Here is a 21,308-nt window from a genome sequence, read left to right as displayed (position 1 = left end):
GAAGTAGGCTTGGCCGGAAAGGAAAGCACTAAACTCAGGATCTGCAGTTCTTGCTGTCAGCAGCACCCAGTGTTTTCTGTCCTCCCCAATGCAGGGGGGAATGCTACAGCCCAATCTAAGGTTTTACCTCAGGAACTTGCAGATCCTCCCGCTTTAAGCTTTTATATTCCCTATAGAAAGCGGATAAGATCGGCAGTCGATGATGAGGTGCAAGTCAAGCCAACATTGTGCTCCAGGAGTATAAGGCTGTGATGTCCTCTCCTTGCCAAGGTTCTTCAGCTCTGGCAGCCCTGCTCCTGACTCTCCTATCTTTCGTTCTGATATTCTTCTTCTCCGGGGTGATTCAATCAGTCTTTTCATCATGAAGTTCACACTCTTCCTCGCAGCCACACTCTTCACTGGTGTCTTGGCCGCTCCCCTATCCAAGACAGTCATCGTTCGAGATGAGACACTTGCAGCTCGCCGTCTGCCAGCCTTTGCTACACCCCGCATTGGCGTCACTGTAGCCTCAAAAAAGAAGAAGTCTGCATCTCGCGATAGGCGCTCAATTAGCCGCAAGGATGTGAGCGTGGTCAGCTTACTAGATCGTGTTGCTGAGAAGATCAAGGAGAGATGTGATGACATCGGTACGTCGAGTATAACTAATTTCACTCCGATTACTAACAAATGACAAAGAATCTGTTTTGGAGGAAACCAAGGTTAAGAGACTGTCGAAACACAAGGCTGTGCATAAAGTCCTTCGCAAGATGAACAGTATCAGAGCGACGCTCTCCCGAACAGTCTCTATCATGGACAGGAATCCAACTCTTGACCTCACTCAAGACGATGGCCAAGCTCTTCTCAATAATGTCTACAACATAACCGAGGAGTTGCAAAACACCGTCAAAGACTCCGTCACCACACTAGGAGGAACAGGAGCTCGCTCCATGTCTCGAGCAACTCACATGCTCGCCGATGTCCTCAGCAACATCGTCACCCTCAACCCAGACACTGCCTCAGACATGTATCGCAAGCTGAATCCTATCTTCTCCAATATGGTTTCCACTGACGAGAAGGACTTGCATGTCTTTATCATGGGCTCAGTGACAGAGTTCTTGTCATCCATCAAGCCTGATGATCTTGACCCATGCAGCTCTGGAGATTGTTCCGACAGTCCAAAGGAAGAATTGAAATGAAAGGGGTAAATTGTTTACTTAGGTTTTTGTGTGTGTAACGAGAAACGGCCGGAAATAATGACAGCAACATGGAATGGAGTATTGGAATCTTAAACCATCACGATCTTTACGAAACATTAACCGCTTAGCATTTTAAGATCTTAGCATAACCCTCACTTAATTTACTTTGTCACAACAATCTACATTGAAGTAAACAAACTGCAGTTGGTGACCTGTTCCCATCCGTGATAGACACCCACCCATAGATTGATGTCCGTCGTCTACGGGATCTGCACAGACGTGATAAAGATCGTTGGCCGTAACTACGGCCCGTGTATAGCTCGTTGGATATAACACGGGCATCATGAATATATTAGCATCAAAGGAAGACGCCTCAAGACAACGTCTTATGAGTAGCTAGAACTAAGAGTAGCTGCCGTTGAGCCGTCACAAGTGTCGATCGTCAGAAAACGGAAATGATTAATGATCAAAACACGCTACCTTTTGCCCAAGGATGAGTAAGAAATGCTGCGAGTCCGTTGTCTTGTTACATCTCATCAACATACCACGACCACCATCAGACAACACAAACTCGTAGCAAGCAATATGTAGAGTATTATTCCCAATCCCAGATAACCACCCTATCCAAAACGCCATCCCAACTATCAATACAATCTAACTACCACCTATCTCACTCGTCTCTCCCCCGCCCTCGCAAGTCTCTCCTTCGCCGCCTCAACAACACTCTTCCTCAACGGCTGCACCTCTCCATCTCCCTCATCCTCATCCTCATCCTCACCCTCCTTCACAACAGTCCACTTCTTCGCAGAACCCTGCATACCCGCCCATAGATCCGTCGGCAGAAACTCCCCGACATCCTGCCGGAACGCCTCGCGCGACACGCGGTCTGTCTCGAGGAGCTTGTCCACGTTCTCTTGCGCTTTGCGCCAGAGGCTGCGCACGCGATCGTCCACTGCGCGACGGCGCTCGACTTCGAGAATTAGACTGTCATACGCACTTGCGTAGCGCTCGTAAAAGTCCTTGAGTTGCTGCATCTCCTGCAACTTGGCAAAGACGCTCTCCTTCTCCATATCCCATCGTGTTTTAAAGTCTCCCTCGGCCGCGAGGTAGTCAGCGAGTCGATCGCCGATATCGCCCAGAATAGCGTATGCCTGCAGCATGCCCGTGTAGGCCTGTTTTGATATGTCGTGCTGTTCCTGCAGCACTGTGTAATCCTGTTCCATTGCCGTGAGGCGCTCTTGTATTTCCTGCACCACGTCGTCGACCTCGCGTGCGTCCTGCACGACGACTTTTAACATCTCAGCTCGGTCTTTGGCTGTTTTCGGTTCGAGGTCGGACACATTAGACTCTTGCTCGGCGATGACGCCTGAAATGGAGACCCCGTCGTTTCCTTGGGACTGTGTAGCCTCGGCAGCTCTACGGCGAGCGAGAGCTACGCCGCCTTCGGTCGTTCGGATCGCGGTGACGCACATGTCGAAGTGATGGGTCAGCGATGCGAGGAGCTGGGCCATGTTGGCTGAATGGTCGACTAGACTCTCGAGGATCTCGCCGGCTGATGGATTATTGCCCTGTGGTATATCCTGTATGCTGGGCGTATCGGCGACTACTTTCTTCAGATTCCGGATGTCGTTGTCGAAACGGAGTAGATCCCCGTCAAAAGATTGTTGAATAGCCTGGGCGGTGTCAGCGCATGATTGGCGATGCCTACGCCGGGTAGCAGCTTACCTGTAGCTCCTGGATGCTTTGCTTCATCGCCTCGCGCACACCATCCACGCCTCCTTCATCGATAAAATCAAGAAGACTTCGTCTCTCTTCCCCCTTCGGTCTAAAAACACCCTCAACCCCAGTCTCGCGCAGCATCTCCATAGTATGATCAAGCTGCCCATCAACCAAGTCCATCGACTTGACCAGCTTTCGAAAGTCCTTTTTTCCCCACTCATACGTGCTCTGCAAGCTCCTCCTAGTCCTTACAAGAATCGCCGTCTGGTCCAGTATAGAAGTTCGTAAGAAGCCCGCCTGCGCAGCTAGGATGGATACATCATCATGTGACAGCCTAGCATCATTCGCGATCTCGTTCGCACGGAGAACGAGAGTCATGGAAGAAAGCGATCGTTTCGCGACGAGGAGGTGGTTAACGAGAGTGTCGATATCGATAGAGGGCGCGGCGGAAAGGCGAGATTGTGTCGCTGATCGTGGATGCGAATGGCCAGACGAGGCTCCGGATGAGTCGCCATGACTACGGCGCAAAGAGCTTTTGGAAGAAGAGGAAGCCATGTTGAATGTGTGATGTAGGTAGGTAACGTTTAGATACTAGTAATCACCCATGACTACATGATGGGAGTGATGATAATAAGATGGTACAAGAAAGATAAAAAAGTAATAATTACACGAGATGAAAGGGAAGAAGAAAGTTGAGATAGAGATACGAGACGGACCGGACGGGGGATGGAGAGCTTGAACGATGACGGAACTTGGGGTGCGATAAGCTAGTCTAAGCTTCCGTTATCGCACCCACTTTCCATGAAGGTGCCTAGGCCCCACACAGTCTAGGCAGCTGACGCCTCCAAAAGAGCTCGGTTACAGAGGCTGACTCGTGATTTCCAGGGACTAACCTGGCCCGTCTAGGCACGTTTAGCGCATGGCCATAGGCTGTCTCAGGACCTGCAGTTTGACAGTGTCTGTTTGCGACCTGGAACGTGGAATTTACATTCCTGTTTGTCTTTTGTTCGCACGTGGAAAGGCTGATGCCGCCATTTGTGTTACTTTGTCGCAAGTCTCGCATCAATTTACTCAAAATGGTATCATTAAAGATTGTGAAGTTGTTTGTGATTGTGATTTATTGTTCAAAACATTCTTGATATCTCTACTAAACAAGTTCATGTCATCATTCCTGAAAGAATCCTAACACCTGCGCCTATCCTCCATCCCATTCCCAAAACATCAAATATTAACCTATAATCTAACGCTATATCATCTCGATACCGTATACCCTCGAGTCATGATCATTCTAGAATCTCTAATACGCTCTCAAACATAAATTCAAGCCTTATCGGCTAGCAGCAGGGAACTCCAGCCTCCGATCGTGCTCATAAGGCGTCGGCGCTGGAGAATTAACCCTCGTTGTAAAAGCAGAGTCAATGTGGAAATAGCTCTGGATAGAAGAATACTTCTCCCCAGATGTATTCTCATCTTCCACGTATTTACCGTCTTTGCGGATGACGGGGGGATATGACCTGTCGTCATCTTGCTTCGTCTTGGAAGCATCCTTGTCGTCGGCTCGTCCACCGCCCGCGTTGGACTGAGCGTTGTCGAGATCTGCGGCGCCCTTGGAGCCCATGCCGCCCTCTAGGAGCTCACCGCCTTCCATCACGGTGCGAAGTTCGAGATTCTCATCCTTGGAGTACACGCGCACGCCGACGATGCAGATGGCGTTCCAGGGCTCGGGCATCTTTTCCTCCTCGGAGTCGTAGTCGTCTTGGGCGGCCGCTTGATTGGCTTGTGTGAGGCGAGGCTTGCGGGCCATGTCGTCGCTACTGTAAAGGGCTTCCCAGTCTTCTACGGGAGAGTCGGATGACTCGCCTGCAGAATCATAGGCAGGTCGAGGGCGGACGGGAAGAGGCTCTTCTTCCTCAATGGGAGCGGGAGGTCCTCCACTGATGGGGGGAATCTCTTGCTTCTCTTCGGCACCCTCAGCTGTAGAGTCCATGGACTTGGGAGTCAAGTGAGGCGATCCAGTCGAGACAGAAATAACCGCATCGTCATGATCCTTGTGGTGCTCATCAACGACAACAGGCTCATCCTTGTCCTCTGAAATCTTAATCTCTTCAGTCTTCTTGCTCAGCGCCTCATCATCAGCCTCCTGAGCTCTCTTCTCCGCTTCAGCAGCCTTCTCAGCCTCAGCCTTAGCAAGTCTCTCCTTCTTCATCTGCTCGCGCTCAGCCTTGACCTTGGCATTGAACTCCTCATCAAGACGGTTCTGCTCAGCCTCCCACTCTGCGCGACGTCGCTTTCTCTTGTCCGCGTTCTTCTTGGTTTGTTGCTTGGTGACGTCGCGGTTGGTAGCGCGCTTCTCCCACATGCGGCGACGCTCCTTCTGGCGACTGGCAGAGGCCTTCTTCTGATCCTTCTTCTGGCGAAGCTTGGTGACCTTGTCCATGTGGTCCCAAGCCTTGCTGTGGGCTAGATCATAAGCGTAGCCAACTTGAGCGAGCTTCTCATTCTCAGTTCTGTCGGCAGCCTCGCGCTTGACGACCTGCTCGACAGACTGACCGTTGGAGTCTCGCTCACCGGTGACTTTGAGGTAGACGACGTAGTTACCAGCGGGGAGATCAGGCAGCTCAACAGAAACAGAACGATCCATGAGGTAGTTGCCGTGAGATCGGACAATGTAGTCCTCCGCATCGGGACTGTCTTCGTAGTGAAGTCGGAAGTGAAGACGGAAGGAATACTGTCCTTGAAGACCCTTGAAGTAGCGACCATCAAGCTGCGAAAGAACCAGAACAAGAGGCGAGTCCTGGGTCAACTTGATGTGGAACTTCTCATGGTAAGCCGCCTTCCACGGGACATCGACACCAATCCAGCGCTGGCAACATCGCCAGTCGCGATCGCGGAAGAGTCGAGTACGGTCGAAGTGAGAGTATTTCCGAATAAGATCCTCGTAGGAAATCCAGAAAACAGAGTCGCTGCCAAACTTGTGGTCCATCTCCTCCTGCACCTCGGTGGTCCACTCCTTAGAGCCATCACTCCAAGCTCCCTCCCAAATACCCTTACGGACCTTGCCCCAAGGATTGCGAAGCTTGACCAAGCGCTGGCCAGACTTTAGAGTACGTGCCTCCATGACGACGTAGGCATGTCCTTCAGAGATACCATTGCGCTCACCGTAGCCGTGCTCAAGCAGACCAGTAGAAGCGCCAAAGAGGAACTCATCGTTGACCCGTGACATCTCCTTATCCCAAAACTCATCGATATCGAGAATATCAGACGTCAAGAGCTCAGTGGTAACTCCACCAGAGAGATCTTCGACACCCTCACCAATCCAGCCACCCGCCAATGACGCATAATCACCATGAGCCTTGGCGTAGGCCTTCTCAAAGAGAGGAACCCAAGTCTCATTCTGATCTCTGCACTGCGCAAAGAAAAGAGCCTTGGATCCAGTCTGATACGTCTTGCGGTAAACATTCTCATTGTCCTCACGATCGATCTGCTGCAGAAGATCTCTCTGCATAGAAGGAGAATCCCACAAGGGGGACTTGAGATAGAGTTTATCGTCGATGATGGAGTAGATCCATTCGCCATCTCGATAAAAGACAAAGCCGTAGATGCCGATCTTTGTGTCATGGGCTACGCAGATCCGCTGTAGACCTCCTGGGACATTGGCCAGAGCCGTTAGGCCAGCCATGATCCAGCAGTCTCCCAGACTGCCCTGCTTGACGTCACCACCGCTAACCTCTTTCATGAAGGTCGGATTCTCAAAGATCTCGTGCACGCGCTTGACGGCCTTGGGAACAGCCGCCTTTGAGCTCAGCAGCGTTGTCCTGTTGAGCTCGAATTTCTGCGATCCCAGGTTATTCAAGCAGTGGCCCTTCTCATACTTGAGATCCCAATCCTAGTAACTGCATTAGCGCCAAATTCACATCGGACTACAGACAGACAGTAAACTCACCAAATCCCAGCCAGGATCTCGATATCGCATATTCACTCGCTTGCATTCTTTGATGATCTTCTCAACCTTGCGTCGACATTCCTCAGCGGCTCGCTCGTAACCGGCCGATAAGAGCTCGTTGGAATGGTAGGTAGCAGGTGGTTGCACGGGGTCGAATGGGAGGACGGCGAGAGCCTTGTGAAACTTGCGCTTGGAGAACTTCTTCCAGATGCGGTTGATGCTCTTTTGAGGCGGGAGCTTCTTCTTTTTCTTCTTCTTCTGGTCGTTGTTGTTGGTGGTGGCAGGTTGGGCACGAGGCCGACGAGGGTCGTCGGACTCTTCTGATGAACTGTAACCGTGCATTGTGATGGATGTGATATATAGTATAGATTAAAGAAAGAATGGTATCCCAAGGAGTAGATCTGCTATCTGGAGTGAGGATGGTACGGTGTAAGGTGTTGTTGGGTGTATCTTGTTGAGCTACACAAGATAAGATGGTACACCCTTCGAGAGTATAAGAGAGATGAGATATGGCAGAGGAACCAATGTCCCGTTAAGAACTGAAAGGAAATCGAAAAGAAAAGAAGAAAACCGAAGTCGGAGGAAAAGAAGGGTTTATATATGACAAGAGTCGAGCGAAGGAAATGGGAATGCTATTCACTGCCGCACTAGTTCCTCCGCCACCACCCATCAACCGAAGTCCCCAGAGACCAAGGGTCCACGGACACACGACACGACACGACACGGTCTTGCACAGTATGTACGACTTGACCGACAGAAACTAGAAGGCCTCGCCAATGTTCCTCACCAGCAAAACAAAGCTGTCGAGGTACAGTACCCACAGGCACTTAGACATTCTCGAATGGCACCATTTGATGCACGGAGCACCGGACAGTGTGGATTGAGCAAGAGTCCTCCCCATACCCGGAACTAGAAAGTATAAAAATGTACAGTATGGAGCTAGGACCCCGATACCCGGGGCCTGTAGGAGAGACAGGAGGAGGAGAGACATTGTATTGTTGTCTCATCCCAGCTCAACCAAGCGCCCTATTAATTTCACGGAAACGCGATCGTCGAACCCGGTTGCATGGCACAGGGTTGCTGAGCAATTCCCCCTTCTGGCCGCGCTGATTCCAGACCACTCTCTCTGTTGGGGCTGGGCTTTTAACCTCCTTGGCTTTGACTTGACGGCTCAACCATGTGTGTCTGACACCACGACACCCTCACTTTTCCCCGATGACATTCTTTCTTTGACGACGGACAGTCCGATTCCGTAGTTCAGATGACAAAGCAGTAGTAGTACTGTACGACGAAGCGAAGCGAAGCATGAGGGAGAGAACCGTCGAACCTTCGAAACAAAGATCTACTAATCTTTCGCCATCCGCTATGGGCATGGCCTCGAATATCCCTTTGATCCGATTCGTCAGAAACAGCGAGTCGAGTCGTTGGACCCGCCTATGGGTCCCCAGTATTTCTAGGGGTCCAACCTAGAACGCACAGTTAGTGAGTAAAGGGTCCTATCCTAGACCGTCAACTCCTTTAAGGTACTTTGGCGAGGCAAACAGTGCGGGGCGCCAGGGACGCCCGCTAGGCCCGCTCCAAGGCTGCAGACAGAACGACTCGACTGCAGTCGGGTGTGAGCCTTGTTGGTGATAGGCGCAGCAGCGCATTATCATGCAGGGACGGGCACTCGTCGAGGTGACCACCTCACGGACCGACAGTGGGCGGAATACTGTCCTGTCCTGTCTCTCCTGAATGAGGCCTTCAAGGCGGTGATGCTACCAACCAAAATGACTGGTCATGAGCCCCCTTCCTCTTCACTCAGGAGGTTGGTTATGTTAATATCCAAAGTCCCAACGAACGAAGCATTGCAAGCGCCTGTACACCATTGACTTGATTCTGGAACAAAGACGTCCGGAAAAAGAAACAGTGTATCTTAGGTTGTTATCACTTATCAGTACCACGCGGTACTTTAGTTACACCAGCGATAAGCAATTAGCCTATTAGAAGGCAGAGATTAGGACTACCCTACCTAAGCCAATACCGACAAGGGTGGCAACGCTTCCGACAACGGGGGCGCATCTGACTCTTTCAATCCCCTAGTTAGCGAGGCCTTTCGGTTGATCAGCCTCAGAAACTGGGGATTGAGATTGCAAATCCGTCTTTACCCTGTCACGACACGACTCAGCCTGGTCAAAGACCCATTCGGAGGATACAAGCTGGCTTCACGAAAGGACTACCCCGCATTCTCGATCTTGAGCCACGATATCAATTTCCATGATCGAGAGAGCCTCGTCTGTTCTTCTCTACGGACGGACGATATCTATTATGTATATGCACTCTAGGTTAGGATCTTTGTCCCAAGTGATGAAATATTTTAGGTCAATTTATTAGTTGGAGTTTAGTGGACTCTTTACCTAGGTAGTTTATTTTGGCACTATTGTTAAAAGTTTCAAGTTTTCTTGCTCGCTGAGACACTCTCTAGTTATGTCACAATAGTGCGGCAGCAACACAGCAGCGAGGGGTGGTTTAGGGAGAACAGCAAAAGGAAATAACGGCGCAAACGAAATTAGTCGACTGTCTATTACTCTATTACTTTTAAGACGAGTGCATACTAAATTACCCAGATCGTCTTGGCTGGCAATATCCCATGAAAGGACCACTATGCTAATGCATCTTCATGGCATTGCCATTGACCCTTGGCTGAAGATGGGAATAGTTAGGCAGGATATTTTGAGACACCGTGGGAATACCACTGTCCACGGCCTGATTATGTTGTCTCATGCTTCCCAGCGCCATCTCATCATGAGTCTGTTGAGGAGGTGGCAGCAGATGGGAAGAGAAAGCCATATTCCCGTTGTGAGGAGTCGGAATGCTATGAGGATTCATTCCCATCAGGTCCTGCTGCTGAGGTAGCACAGGGCCGAACTCCATACGTCGAGTGGCAGGCTGCCCCATGAAAGCACCGCCATCCATGGGCGTGTTGGTCGGGATCGCCCCCCAGCTTTCGACACTGGGCCCTGGGTAAGACCAAGTCATATTCCCGCAGTGAGGACACGGAGTGACAGGAGGATTGAAGCCCATCCGCGCCTGCGCCAGATGAACATTACGATTGAGTTGATCATCAATCTTTGGTTTAAGCCTGCAACGAGGGCGTTTGGCCTCCTCAGGTTTCACCGTCTTGGCCGCGCCCCGGCCATTTCTAGCGGTTGGTCGTTTCGGAGGCGCAGGCTCGGGCTCCCTTGCTCTCTTTACACCTCGGGTCTCGGCCTGAGGGACAGCCTTGACATTGGGTGCGGCACTCGGAGCAGGTGAAGACTGGGGGACACTGGCGTTCTCAGTTGGTGACTTGGTCTGCTGTCTGTTCTGGATAGTTGGTGCTTCGCTTGTAGGGGCAGGGGCTTCGGTGACGGGGTTCTCGGGTTGTATAGTCCCGTTTGCTTGGGCATCGTCCCGGTCCTGTTCTATAATTCGTAGTAAGGCATTTGTAGTTTCCTCATCACTGTACATCAGTGGGTTGGTGAAGGTTTCTTGTTGGAATAAAGGCAACCTGATGGGAGCGTTATCTATGCAAAGGTTCGGGGCGGTATTGTCGTCGTCGTCGATGATCTCAACATTGGGAGTCGATTGGCCCTGTAGGTCTTGAGACTCTGAATTAACCTTGTCAGTTGTGCTCGGCCAGAAAGAAAATGGCAAAGGATGCATATACTTACCCATTTCACACATAGAGAAGTCTAGTAGAGTATCAAATGATTCTTCGGAGTTCATGATGTTGGTGTTGACACTGATATCGGTATAGATGGATTTGCTAAAGCCAATGATGATAAACTTATGAAAAGGATGGTAGGTGAAACAAAAGGAACAAAAAGGGTGATCAAGTGCCTTCTTATACCTCATTAGTTTCGCAGGCACTGAGCAGTTTAGCCTTCCTTCTTGTCGAATATAAGCTTATGGTTGCTAATTAGAGTGTGAACGCAGTCTCAACGCCACAATATTTACCAAATTACCGCAAAGAGGTAAAAACACACGGCCAATGACGCAAGCCGTACAGAAGACTCACGAAAGCTACACAATTCTCTGTGCCTGAACAAAACCTTCATCCTCACGCTCTGTCGAAGACGCAGGCGATTGAGCGTCCAAAGAGGGTTCTGGATTCTGAATCAAGCTTTGCTGTTGCCTCTCCACGTGCCTTCTCCAAGGTTTGTATAAAAAGATTGATCCCAGGCCCACGATCAGGAATACGCCACATATGCTCCCTCCCACAATGTCAAAGTGGTCGCCTATCGAGGAAACTCCATCCCAGAAACGCCCCTGAGGGTCTGCGACGTTCTGTATCAGGGAAAGAACTTGGACAATGCCGATGAATGCTGATACCACGACTGTAATTCCTGTCAAGACGATGGAATAGTACAGAATAGCTACCACGTCTCTTGAGAATGCTTTTGACGTGTATAGGGCCATCATGAGGGCTCCGTCTGTGGTGTCGAGCATGCACATGCCAGCTATCACACACGCGTGAGTAAACTTCAACTCTAAGACAGATACGTCGCTACTCACCTGTGAAGAGAATAGGAAAGATCAGAATCAACCAGATGCTCGTCCCTTGTACTGCCTGAATGCTCGCAATACCCAGTATCGCAATCTCTGAGCTTGTGTCGAACCCAAGACCGAATACCACGCCCAGGGGGTACATTTTCCAAGGTCTGTCAATAACTCGAAACAACCTTTTGAACACTCGCGTTAGAAACCCTCCTCCCTCCAGAGCAAAGTGATCCTGAATCTGAGTTTCTTCTTCGACGAATCCCTCCAGTCGAACTTGGTTTCTCCGCTCTTGCAGAAGTGTTTGCAAGCGCTGGATGAGCTTGTACAGAACCCAGCCATTTCCTATACAGAGAATTATAAGAAACGTGGCACTGACACTCGTGCCAACTATATTTCCGACGTGCTGAAACCCATCAAACCTTTCCCTTAAAGCGCCACTCGTAGCTGCGACGACGATGCATGTCACTATGACGATGGTGCTGTGACCGAGTGAAAAGAATGTCCCTACTGTCGCAGGGCGTTGACCTGATGCTATGAGACGACGGGTCATCAGGTCAATAGCTGCGATGTGGTCTGCGTCCAAGGCATGGCGAAGACCAAGGACGTATGAGAGAGCAGCTGGCGAGATGAGGCGTGGATGGAAATGCAGAACGATGCCTGACGCGATCCATACCAGGGCATTGACTGCGATGAGAGTCGCTATGGCAAAGATACTATTGTTTGGTATGCCATTGAGAAACTTTGGTTTGCTGAGTGTTTGAAGGCGAGGGATCGTGAAGCGTGGCATTGTGTAAGCTTAATGGTGAAGATTAAAGTTGTGATGCAGACGATGTTGTTGAGTTCACCACGAAACAATCACTGACAAGAATCACAGAAACAACAATGAGAGAGCATAAAGAAGAATCTGTGAATAGAAGAAAAAGGGCTGATATTTTCTCACCCCCACAAACATTCTAGACCATCACAAGTCGTCGTAGTAGCATCATCAAAAGCCGGCGGGCCGTAGTGCGGGGTGGGTCACGTCTTGGCCGCCGGCCGCCGATGTTATCTCGGTGCGGGGTGCACTCTGCATTGCATTATCGCATTCTGATGAGTAATGACGAGTTCCGTGTAAGTCTCTTCTATGCTTATTGGCTAGACAAGTTAAAGCTCTTCTCAAATGTATCCTCATCCTCCTCTGCGACTTCAAAGTCAAAGCGCGTTACATCCTCTGCAAAGGGCCAGAGATATTGACTTGTGACCCTGTATCCCATCAGTTTCTGTTCTTTTTGAATAGGGGAAGGTAGGTTTACCTGTGATGTTCGCTGCTCGCTTGATAGGCTGCCAGCGCAGCTTTATCGTGGTGAAAACTTAACAGACATATCTGAAAGCCTTTACTCCTCGCGATGGGGTCGGTAATAGATGGACCACCCACTACAAGACGCTCATCTTTGACGCATGGTAATGTCTTAAGGGTTTTGAGTTCCTTGACGAATTTCTCGCGATGTGACTCGTCGACATCGGAGCGAAACTTAAAGAGTACTGAGGGTGAGTTAGAGGGGGAGGAATCACTTTTGAGGCGAAAGAGGGAACACACCAATATGAACGACTGTCATTGTGTAATGAGTGAGTATTTACCAATTGCTTGTCTCTGTGTATGCGATGTAGGTCATTTTAAGTGTCTGGGGCTTGGCTTGAACTCACACAAACAATCGGCGCACCAACGGACGGGTTTGCACCGCATGGTGGGCCGAGAGACGGGGGAAAGCCGCCTACTCAATTTGGCCGGTGTACACATGGAATTGTGTAATAAACTCACCGGGAAGAAAAAGTATGCGTTAACTGATGAAATTGAAGCTCAGTTGCTTTGGGAGACCGAATAAACGTTAGTGTTAATGTAACGGTAGTCAATGCAACTAACTCACTAACATGCAGAACTGCAGACCTCAAATTTGGCATCAGATATCACACATATTCCCAACACAACTCCATCAACTCACCTTCTTTTTCTGGCCATTATACTTTGCGTACTCTGCAACAAGCTTCGTCGTTCAATATCATTCACGACCTTATTTTCTGCTCAAATAGCTCAGATAATGTCTGTCATTCAACATTCACGATCCGTAGGCACGGGAATACTTCCCAAGAGACACCGGGACCTTCTTACGTCTGTACACCAATGCAAGCAACGTAAACCAAGCATGTTACGTGTAGTCAAAAAGTCTCATTGGATAAGAATTCTTCCACTTCATGTAGCTCGGGGGCTGAGCCAGAAACTCCATTCAAGCTTGACTCAAATATCCCACACAAACGTTATGCCATGACGCAGAACTACAAGCTTCATCTTAACCTAAACCACATCTTGTCAAACCTTAACACCATTTCACAAAGCTGATTCCTCCGCGTCACCAAGCCCTAAGCTCTCCCCGTAGAGCTCGTTATCCCGCCATCAACCACAATCCTCTGCCCAGTCACATATCTCGCCTCATCAGCCGCCAAAAACACAACCGCACTCGCTACATCCCACGCATCCCCCATCCTCCCCATCGGAACCTGCTCCTCCCTCCCCTTGCAAAACTCCTCATACCGCTTCCCAAACCTCTCCGCCAGACTTCTTGTGTACGGGGTGTTCATGAGCCCAGGCACGACCGCGTTTAGGCGCACTCCTTTAGGAGCGTAGATTACGGCTGTGGCTTTGACGAACTGTAGAATGGCTGCTTTGGCGGTGTTGTATGCTACTTGGGGTTTGCCGATGTATCGAAGGCCTGCGATGCTGGAGATGCAGATTATTGAACCGCTTTTTTGGGATTCCATTATTGGGAGGACGTGATGGCAGGCGAGATAGACGCTCTTGAGGTTGATATCCATCTGCGAGTCCCAAACTTCCTCACTCATGGATACAGGATCGCCAGGTTGGGATTGTCCAACGCTTGTCAACAGTATATCAATCCGTCCATGCTTCTTCATACAGGCATCAACAAGTGCCTTAACAGAAACTGAGTCTGTAGCATCTGTAGTGACGATATCGCATGTTCCACCCTCTGCTTCAATAGTCTCTTTTGTCTTGGTAGTTGAAGCGAGAGTTCTGTTTCCGCCAAAGATGATGGCTCCTTGTCGTGCCAAGGTCACGGCGCATGCTGCACCGATTCCCCAGCCCTCGGTGCCTGTTTGGCCGAGGCCGATTATGAGGGCAACTTTATTTGTGAGGTTGAGCATCATGAGTAGATGTCCAAAGAAACAAAGTCAAGATTCTGATAACCGTAATTTCTTCCATGGTCCCGATGACCTTTTATTATTATATCTGTTTATTCCCTGGCTTGGTGTGTAGCGGGATTCTCCCGTCGTCGTGTAAGTGCTCCATCGGCCATATTGCGTGATGGCCGACGCGGGGTCACCCCGTCTGCACCTCCAACGCCGATATGTGATCATCGCCACGGGGAAGAGTAATACATAAACACTGATAGGCCGACATTCAATCCCCTGTAATCATCTCTCCTCAACTCCATTGATCAAAATGTCGGAACCCAAGAACCCAGACTATGACCTCGATCAACCCATCACATCAAAAGTCGGCCTCCGCCAAGGCCTCGCCTCCTACGGCGATCCTCACTTCTCCCTCTTCCTCCGCAAAGTCTTTATCAAAGCCCTCGGCTACAGCGAAGATGCCCTCTCACGCCCCATCATTGGAATTGCGAACACATACTCTAGCTTCAATCCCTGCCATGCCAATATTCCTCAGCTCATTGACGCTGTCAAGAGGGGCGTGCAGCTCAATGGCGGGTTGGCGATTGACTTTCCTACTATTAGTATCCATGAGAGCTTCTCGTCGCCGACGAGTATGTATTTGAGGAATTTGATGAGTATGGATACGGAGGAGATGATTGCGGCGCAGCCTTGTGATGCTGTGGTGTTGATTGGTGGTAAGTTGACCTTTGGAGTATACTGAATGATGATGATACTGATTGGGATAGGTTGTGACAAGACTACGCCTGCTCAACTGATGGGAGGTATTTCAGCAAACAAACCAATTCTTCATCTAGTCACTGGTCCAATGATGCCCGGTAGTCATCGCGGCGTGCGCATCGGAGCTTGCACAGACTGTCGCAACAACTGGGCCAAGTATAGAGCCGGCACTCTTGACATTGAAGATATCTCAGCTATCAACGATGAACTGGCACCGACCGTGAGTTCTAATCCCCCAGATCCTGAAATCAGTCTAACAATACCAGGGAGGAACCTGTGGAGTCATGGGCACAGCATCTACCATGGCCTCCATTCTCGTTGGACTCGGCATTATGCCTTTTGCCGGCGCCACTGCCCCAGCTGTATCAGCAACAAGGCTACGAATTGCAGAAGCCACGGGTGGACTCGCCGTTGCAGCTTGCAAAGACGTTGAGCGTCTGCGGCCACAAGCTTTGCTCTCGCGGGAGTCGTTCTTAAACGCTATCACCGTCCTACAGGCAATCGGCGGCTCAACGAATGCCGTGGTCCACCTGATGGCTATCATCGGCCGCCACCCCAAGGTTGCAGGCACGATAACGTTGGAGACCATCGACGAGATTGGTCGCAAGACGCCGTTGCTGGTTGATCTGAAACCAAGTGGTGATAACTACATGACAGACTTCCATAACTCAGGTATGCTGTTCAATCTGTTTTGAGGACAAGACTAACAAGTTCAGGCGGTATGCTCGCTTTGTTCCATGAACTCAAACCCCTGCTCTATCTCGATGCATTGACAGTCACTGGCCGAACACTAGGAGAAGAAATTGCTCACAACTCTCTTATCCCCGTTCCTCGGGAACTTAGTGTCATTCAACCATTCGACAAGCCATTATATCCAGCATCTTCTTTGGTAGTGTTGAAGGGTAACCTGGCCCCAGGAGGTGCTGTCATGAAGGCCAGTGCTTCAAAACTCCGGAAGCTACTACAACATACTGGTAAAGCCGTCGTTTTCGCAAATTCTGCGGACATGGCAGAGAGAATCGATGATCCTGATCTTGACGTGACACCCGACAGTGTCCTGGTCCTCCAGAACATCGGTCCAATTGGAAACCCAGGTATGCCAGAAGCAGGAATGATTCCTATCCCAAGAAAGATTGCCTCTCAGGGAGTGTTGGACATGCTGCGTCTATCAGACGGCCGTATGAGTGGAACAGCAGGCGGAACAATTGGACTACACATCTCCCCAGAATCAGCAGACCCCAAATCTCCGCTTGGTATCGTCAGGAACGGTGATCTCATCACACTTGACGTCGAAAAGAGACAGCTCTCCGTCGATCTATCCGACGAAGAAATATCGCAGAGGATCCAGGAGAGACTCAAGACCTTCCAGCAAGCAGAGGGTGCTGCAACACCATGGGTGAAGAGGGAAGGAATGAGAGGTTATCGAGGTTTATACATGCGAAGCGTGAATCAAGCTGAGCTAGGCGCTGATTTTGACTTTCTGACTGCTGAAGGGCCGCAAAAGTCTCAAGATTGATGGATAGGTTTAGATTGAGTCTGTTGGAATAAGGCCTTGGAACAGGTCACGAACAATGTTATCCAGATTTGTCGACTCGGTTGGCTCAAAGTACTCCGCGAATGTCTCGTTAAGCAATCCCTCGTAGAACTGGTTCTGCATAAAACCCATATCGCTGTCCATATTCATGTGAGATGAAGATCCCTGGATACTGTTGAATTCCTGCCCCAAACTCTCCCATGCATCCGTGGAGAGCGTGGGATCAATCACTTGTTCATTGACTTGTGGCGCAGAACGATCACGCAAACCCTCCGATCGCCTGTTCTTCTCTCGGATATATCGAACAGTTGACTTGCCCAGATTATCCAGAATATCGCGACTGTGTTTGGCGCCAGACCAATGCTCACCTGTAGCACCCAGAATGCTGAGGGATATGCTCAGGTCAGACATGAAAGCGTCGACACCCGTAGACCGGGCGATTTCCGATACTGACTGGATGCAGTAGAGTAGAGTTATGGAACTAAGAACAAGCCCGTGGAAAGTAGTCCAGCTATGAACAAGCAGGTTTTTCTTGTACAACTGATCAAATAGTTGTAGACTTTCCCGAGCGCTTTGATGACACTTTATCAAGGCTTCTTTCGGAGGCTTGGGTATTGCAGGACTAGGCCTTAACAAAAGCATCCGCAGACCGTGGTATCGAAGCTGACAAGTCGTGTGTAGATACAACACATCAGGGTCACCAAGTCCTGGTATCTTATCTGACCACTCGTCCAGTCTCTGCAGCATGGCGTTTTGCCAGTCGTTGATGTTAGTCACTCTAGGATAAGCATATCTAGGCGTGTCTCTTATGATGCTTTGCGCGATGTATTTGATCTCCGAGTTTAGTTTGGCCGCTTCGAATAAGTGAACCGCAAATGCCATGTCACTGGATGGCTCGGTGATTTGTTGTTGCCTCTGGCTAACAAGCTGCTCATCGGACAGACCCATTGGCATCTATCTTATTAGTTTGCGCCATGATTCAGCAATCTGGGAAAACGTACACGGAGCTCACACCCTTCATCACGCAGTCCAATTGGTCGACCCATCATCGTCGCAATGATACGATCGAAGGAGTAAATGACCCAAAAGATCCTGGCTCGCATCTCCTGATTGAACAGACTGTGATCTGGTCCCATGCTGATGTTCCTCTGGAGACCTTGATCGACCAAGGCAGCAATGCAGTGATAGTTGAGATACCAGACATTAAGACGAACGCATGGGCTGTGTATAGTAAAGATGAGAAGTAAGACAAGACACTGAATGCCTTTCAACGAGTTCTCGACATTTAGTTCATCGAGATATTGTAGCGCGGAGAGACAGTACGATTCTGCTGGTATGCGAGCTCTAGTCCGAGCAGAAAGAACAGCAGATCCTATCGCCAGAACCATGAAGACCTGGAAGTGGGCGGCAGGGTCCTGGTTCTCTATATCATAAGCCATATCCAGGTAGTCATAGAACCTATGTTGATGTAGAATGGGGTACTGTAAGTTGATAACGCTGAAGTATGCCTCGCATAATTGCATTGCCGTGTCTCTGGGCGGGAGTGGGAGTGGCCCCTGGAGAGCTTCAACCAGCCTTATAGGGAACGGAGCATTGCGATTGGCGCGACCAACACTATCGTCTGATTTCGAGGCCGAGTCTAGTAATACTCGTGCTAGGAAATAACCACTTGATGGGCCGATATATCGAGGATCTTGGCTCGTGGCAAGGGAAACCAGCCCAATCTCGTGGGTCATGGCACTTGCTCCTGTAGGTTCCGAAGTAGATGTTACCGGCTGGGTTGCTGGCTGAGTTACCGGGGGTCCATTTTCAGAATTACATAAATTCTCAGAGGTTTGTTGAATGGGATCAGGCGCTGAAACTAGAAGAGTAGAATTGTCTGCAACTTCAGAGCTGGTGTCGTTCCAGGCTTCTCCCAAGACAGGCGGGCCCTGAGATAAGTCGACATCAGGACAATTCGATCGGACAATTGACTCTAGCCAATTAATCCTGTTCGTCAAAGATGCGATGTATCTATTTCGTTGGTTAATAAACCATGATGGTGCTCGAATGATCTATAGTCACATACTGGCGAGGTGCTGCATCAGCACGGGTCGATTTCCCATCAACACATTCAGCACCTGCGCTACGACAATTGCTACAGGTCGGCAACTCAAGATTACACTAAATGTTGTCTTAGAAAATTGAAATATCCACAATTGGTATCAAACGTACCTTTCTTTTGAGTCGTTGACACCGAGAACAGGCCATACGTGTCCTGGGAGCACTCCGATCAGGCAAGGACGGCCGTTTCCCATTGGAGTTCCTTGTGCCGGGCATCTTCGTAATCCTGCCGGCAACGGATCGAGTTTCTCGGCATGTAATGATGTGTTGAATGTAAGGGATGTAGATGCGAGGATGGCAAAAATCCGTCGAGCGGGGAGATGCCGCTTTAACGCCTTTGAGAGGACGGGTCTTCCCCGCTCACATTTCTGGTGACATCTAGTATTAAAAGAATGGAGAGGATCGCTCAACATCAGAATCAACAAGTATCAAAACATCTTAGTGATCTTTTATACACTATATCGAATTATTCACTCCATCATGGCTGAAAACCAAGACTCCCAGAAATTCCCAATCGCTGCCTCAGAAGCACGACGCTTCGTCGAAGACGTCCTCAAAGCCAACGGCATCCCCTCTGAGAATGCCTCCATCATCGCCCGCTGCTTAATCGCCGCCGATCTCCGCGGTGTAGACACCCACGGCATGAACCGCATCCCCTCTTACATGGAGCGTCTCCGCCAAGGCGTCCTCAACCCCGGCGCCCAACCAATCCTCACCCAAGTCACACCCGCCGTAGCTCAAGTCGACGGCCAGAACGGCTTCGGCTTCGTAGCTGCCCACAAGGGCATGGCTGCTGCGATCGAGTCTGCAAAGGTGTTTGGTATTGGCATGGCGAGTATTAAGCACTCTAACCATTTTGGTATGAGTGCTTGGATCGTGCAGCAGGCTCTTGATGCGGATATGATGAGCTTGGTGTTCACAAATTCGAGTCCTGCGCTTCCTGCCTTTGGGGGGAAGAGTAAGCTTATGGGTGTTTCGCCTATTGCTTGTGGTGCGCCTGGTAAAGGACCCATGGAGAACTTCATCCTTGATATGGCACCTTCTGTGGCTGCAAGGGGAAAGATTTACAAGGCCAAGAGACGGGGTGAGAAGATTCCACTTGACTGGGCTCTCGACGCTGAGGGTCGTCCAACAGATGATCCTGAAGCTGCTCTCGGTGGTGTAATGCTACCAATGGGTGGTCCCAAGGGCTCTGCACTGTCAATCATGATGGATGTCTTCTCAGGAGTTCTATCAGGTTCAGCTTTCGCTGGTCACGTCACTGGACCCTACGACCCTTCGAAGCCTGCAGATGTTGGTCACTTCATGGTAGCTATCAAGCCTGACCTTTTTATGAGTCTTGATGAGTTTAGGGAGAGGATGCAGTACCTTTACGAGCGTGTTGTTGGATCGGAAAAGGCAGCTGGGGTTGAGAGGATTTATTTCCCTGGCGAGATTGAGCAGTTGGCCCAGAAGGAGAGGGAGAAGACTGGTATCCCGCTTGTTCAAGCGGAGATTGATGCTCTGAATGCTGAGGCGAAGAAGGTTGGGGTAGAACCACTGAAGTTTTGAGCATGTAATTGTAGAATTTTGTTAGCATTGTGAAATTGGAGATTATTTGTTTCAAGAGACAAGCCAAATGTGATGATTCTTTTTGTATATCGCCTCCTCTCACACGTTTGGCGTCAGTGAGTGAGAGGCCCTCATTTCTCTCGGCGGACAGAACGAGTCTATTTGGCTGTAGTGAACTGATACAACCGTCTAATCCATGTATCTCATTGAGTTTTTGGCTGTGATCCCTTCACATACTTAGTATGCTGTCCAAGCGTAACCAGCTTCAACCCCCCATCCTTCTCAACCTTGGATATCCTAATCGACGTAAACGCCACACTGCCCCCAAATTTATCCGCCGTCGAGACAATCTCAACTGTATCTCCCAACTTCGCCGTGCTCAGATAACTAATATGCATATCCACACTCGCACCAGTAGTATCCCTCAGATCCCAGCTCGCAATAGCCAAACCAGTGGTGAAGTCAATGATGGTAGCTGATACAGCGCCGTGCAAGTTTCCACTGCTGTTGAGATGGTTCTCATTCAGTACAAGTCGTGTTGTTACGCTGCCCTGTGTTGTGCTGATGAGTTCCGCCGAGGACATGATGAAGTTGTAGATGGGGCTTTTGGCGCGGAGGCGGTCCATGAGGGATTGGACGTGAGCGGTTCTTTGGACTTCTGAGGAGTCGACATCTGGGGTTTGGACCCGAGTTGAAGGCGGTTCAGACATTTTGAAGAAATTGAAGCTGGGAGTGTTTTTGTTGAGATTGTTTATGAGTCTTAACTTGTTCTTGAATGGTTCGTCTAGCTGAGTTCTTAACAGAAATTTCCTCATCGGGC

The 21,308-nt window shown here is 49.8% G+C and overlaps 11 protein-coding genes across 11 annotated transcripts; 3 read left to right on the top strand and 8 right to left on the bottom strand.

Annotated features, from left to right (window-relative positions):
• Positions 1 to 361: 361 nt before the first annotated feature.
• Positions 362 to 1,175, top strand: FTJAE_2578 (uncharacterized protein; the record flags this gene model as incomplete). The annotated part of the gene is made up of 2 exons (XM_037348786.1): positions 362 to 626; positions 676 to 1,175. The coding sequence occupies 2 exons, from the start codon at positions 362 to 364 to the stop codon at positions 1,173 to 1,175; spliced, it is 765 nt and encodes a 254-aa protein (XP_037210335.1).
• A 665-nt stretch (positions 1,176 to 1,840) lies between these two features.
• Positions 1,841 to 3,449, bottom strand: FTJAE_2577 (APG17-like protein; the record flags this gene model as incomplete). Its single annotated transcript, XM_037348785.1, has 2 exons — positions 1,841 to 2,848; positions 2,901 to 3,449. The coding sequence occupies 2 exons, from the start codon at positions 3,447 to 3,449 to the stop codon at positions 1,841 to 1,843; spliced, it is 1,557 nt and encodes a 518-aa protein (XP_037210334.1).
• Positions 3,450 to 4,221: 772 nt separating this feature from the next.
• FTJAE_2576 (calpain) lies at positions 4,222 to 7,179 on the bottom strand (the record flags this gene model as incomplete). The annotated part of the gene is made up of 2 exons (XM_037348784.1): positions 4,222 to 6,780; positions 6,838 to 7,179. The coding sequence occupies 2 exons, from the start codon at positions 7,177 to 7,179 to the stop codon at positions 4,222 to 4,224; spliced, it is 2,901 nt and encodes a 966-aa protein (XP_037210333.1).
• A 2,304-nt stretch (positions 7,180 to 9,483) lies between these two features.
• Positions 9,484 to 10,584, bottom strand: FTJAE_2575 (transcription factor; the record flags this gene model as incomplete). Its single annotated transcript, XM_037348783.1, has 2 exons — positions 9,484 to 10,466; positions 10,530 to 10,584. The coding sequence occupies 2 exons, from the start codon at positions 10,582 to 10,584 to the stop codon at positions 9,484 to 9,486; spliced, it is 1,038 nt and encodes a 345-aa protein (XP_037210332.1).
• Positions 10,585 to 10,881: 297 nt separating this feature from the next.
• FTJAE_2574 (high-affinity nickel-transporter) lies at positions 10,882 to 12,145 on the bottom strand (the record flags this gene model as incomplete). The annotated part of the gene is made up of 2 exons (XM_037348782.1): positions 10,882 to 11,318; positions 11,374 to 12,145. 2 exons carry the CDS (start codon positions 12,143 to 12,145, stop codon positions 10,882 to 10,884), a joined length of 1,209 nt encoding a protein of 402 aa, XP_037210331.1.
• Positions 12,146 to 12,485: 340 nt separating this feature from the next.
• FTJAE_2573 (stress responsive a b barrel) lies at positions 12,486 to 12,953 on the bottom strand (the record flags this gene model as incomplete). Its single annotated transcript, XM_037348781.1, has 3 exons — positions 12,486 to 12,600; positions 12,651 to 12,879; positions 12,935 to 12,953. The coding sequence occupies 3 exons, from the start codon at positions 12,951 to 12,953 to the stop codon at positions 12,486 to 12,488; spliced, it is 363 nt and encodes a 120-aa protein (XP_037210330.1).
• A 799-nt stretch (positions 12,954 to 13,752) lies between these two features.
• On the bottom strand, positions 13,753 to 14,553 carry FTJAE_2572 (short-chain alcohol dehydrogenase; the record flags this gene model as incomplete). The annotated part of the gene is made up of 1 exon (XM_037348780.1): positions 13,753 to 14,553. One exon carries the CDS (start codon positions 14,551 to 14,553, stop codon positions 13,753 to 13,755), a length of 801 nt encoding a protein of 266 aa, XP_037210329.1.
• Positions 14,554 to 14,851: 298 nt separating this feature from the next.
• FTJAE_2571 (dihydroxy-acid dehydratase) lies at positions 14,852 to 16,816 on the top strand (the record flags this gene model as incomplete). The annotated part of the gene is made up of 4 exons (XM_037348779.1): positions 14,852 to 15,257; positions 15,309 to 15,520; positions 15,567 to 15,972; positions 16,017 to 16,816. 4 exons carry the CDS (start codon positions 14,852 to 14,854, stop codon positions 16,814 to 16,816), a joined length of 1,824 nt encoding a protein of 607 aa, XP_037210328.1.
• A 9-nt stretch (positions 16,817 to 16,825) lies between these two features.
• FTJAE_2570 (positive regulator of purine utilization) lies at positions 16,826 to 19,131 on the bottom strand (the record flags this gene model as incomplete). The annotated part of the gene is made up of 4 exons (XM_037348778.1): positions 16,826 to 17,788; positions 17,836 to 18,847; positions 18,903 to 18,959; positions 19,049 to 19,131. 4 exons carry the CDS (start codon positions 19,129 to 19,131, stop codon positions 16,826 to 16,828), a joined length of 2,115 nt encoding a protein of 704 aa, XP_037210327.1.
• A 286-nt stretch (positions 19,132 to 19,417) lies between these two features.
• FTJAE_2569 (alcohol dehydrogenase) lies at positions 19,418 to 20,488 on the top strand (the record flags this gene model as incomplete). Its single annotated transcript, XM_037348776.1, has 1 exon — positions 19,418 to 20,488. The coding sequence occupies one exon, from the start codon at positions 19,418 to 19,420 to the stop codon at positions 20,486 to 20,488; it is 1,071 nt and encodes a 356-aa protein (XP_037210326.1).
• Positions 20,489 to 20,646: 158 nt separating this feature from the next.
• FTJAE_2568 (acyl-coenzyme a thioesterase 13) lies at positions 20,647 to 21,198 on the bottom strand (the record flags this gene model as incomplete). Its single annotated transcript, XM_037348775.1, has 2 exons — positions 20,647 to 20,677; positions 20,726 to 21,198. 2 exons carry the CDS (start codon positions 21,196 to 21,198, stop codon positions 20,647 to 20,649), a joined length of 504 nt encoding a protein of 167 aa, XP_037210325.1.
• Positions 21,199 to 21,308: the final 110 nt, after the last annotated feature.

This window comes from Fusarium tjaetaba (genome assembly GCF_013396195.1).
Source record: "Fusarium tjaetaba strain NRRL 66243 chromosome Unknown NRRL66243_c0000050, whole genome shotgun sequence".
NCBI classification, from domain to species: domain Eukaryota; kingdom Fungi; phylum Ascomycota; class Sordariomycetes; order Hypocreales; family Nectriaceae; genus Fusarium; species Fusarium tjaetaba.
This window is presented reverse-complemented; position numbering and strand designations above follow the sequence as displayed.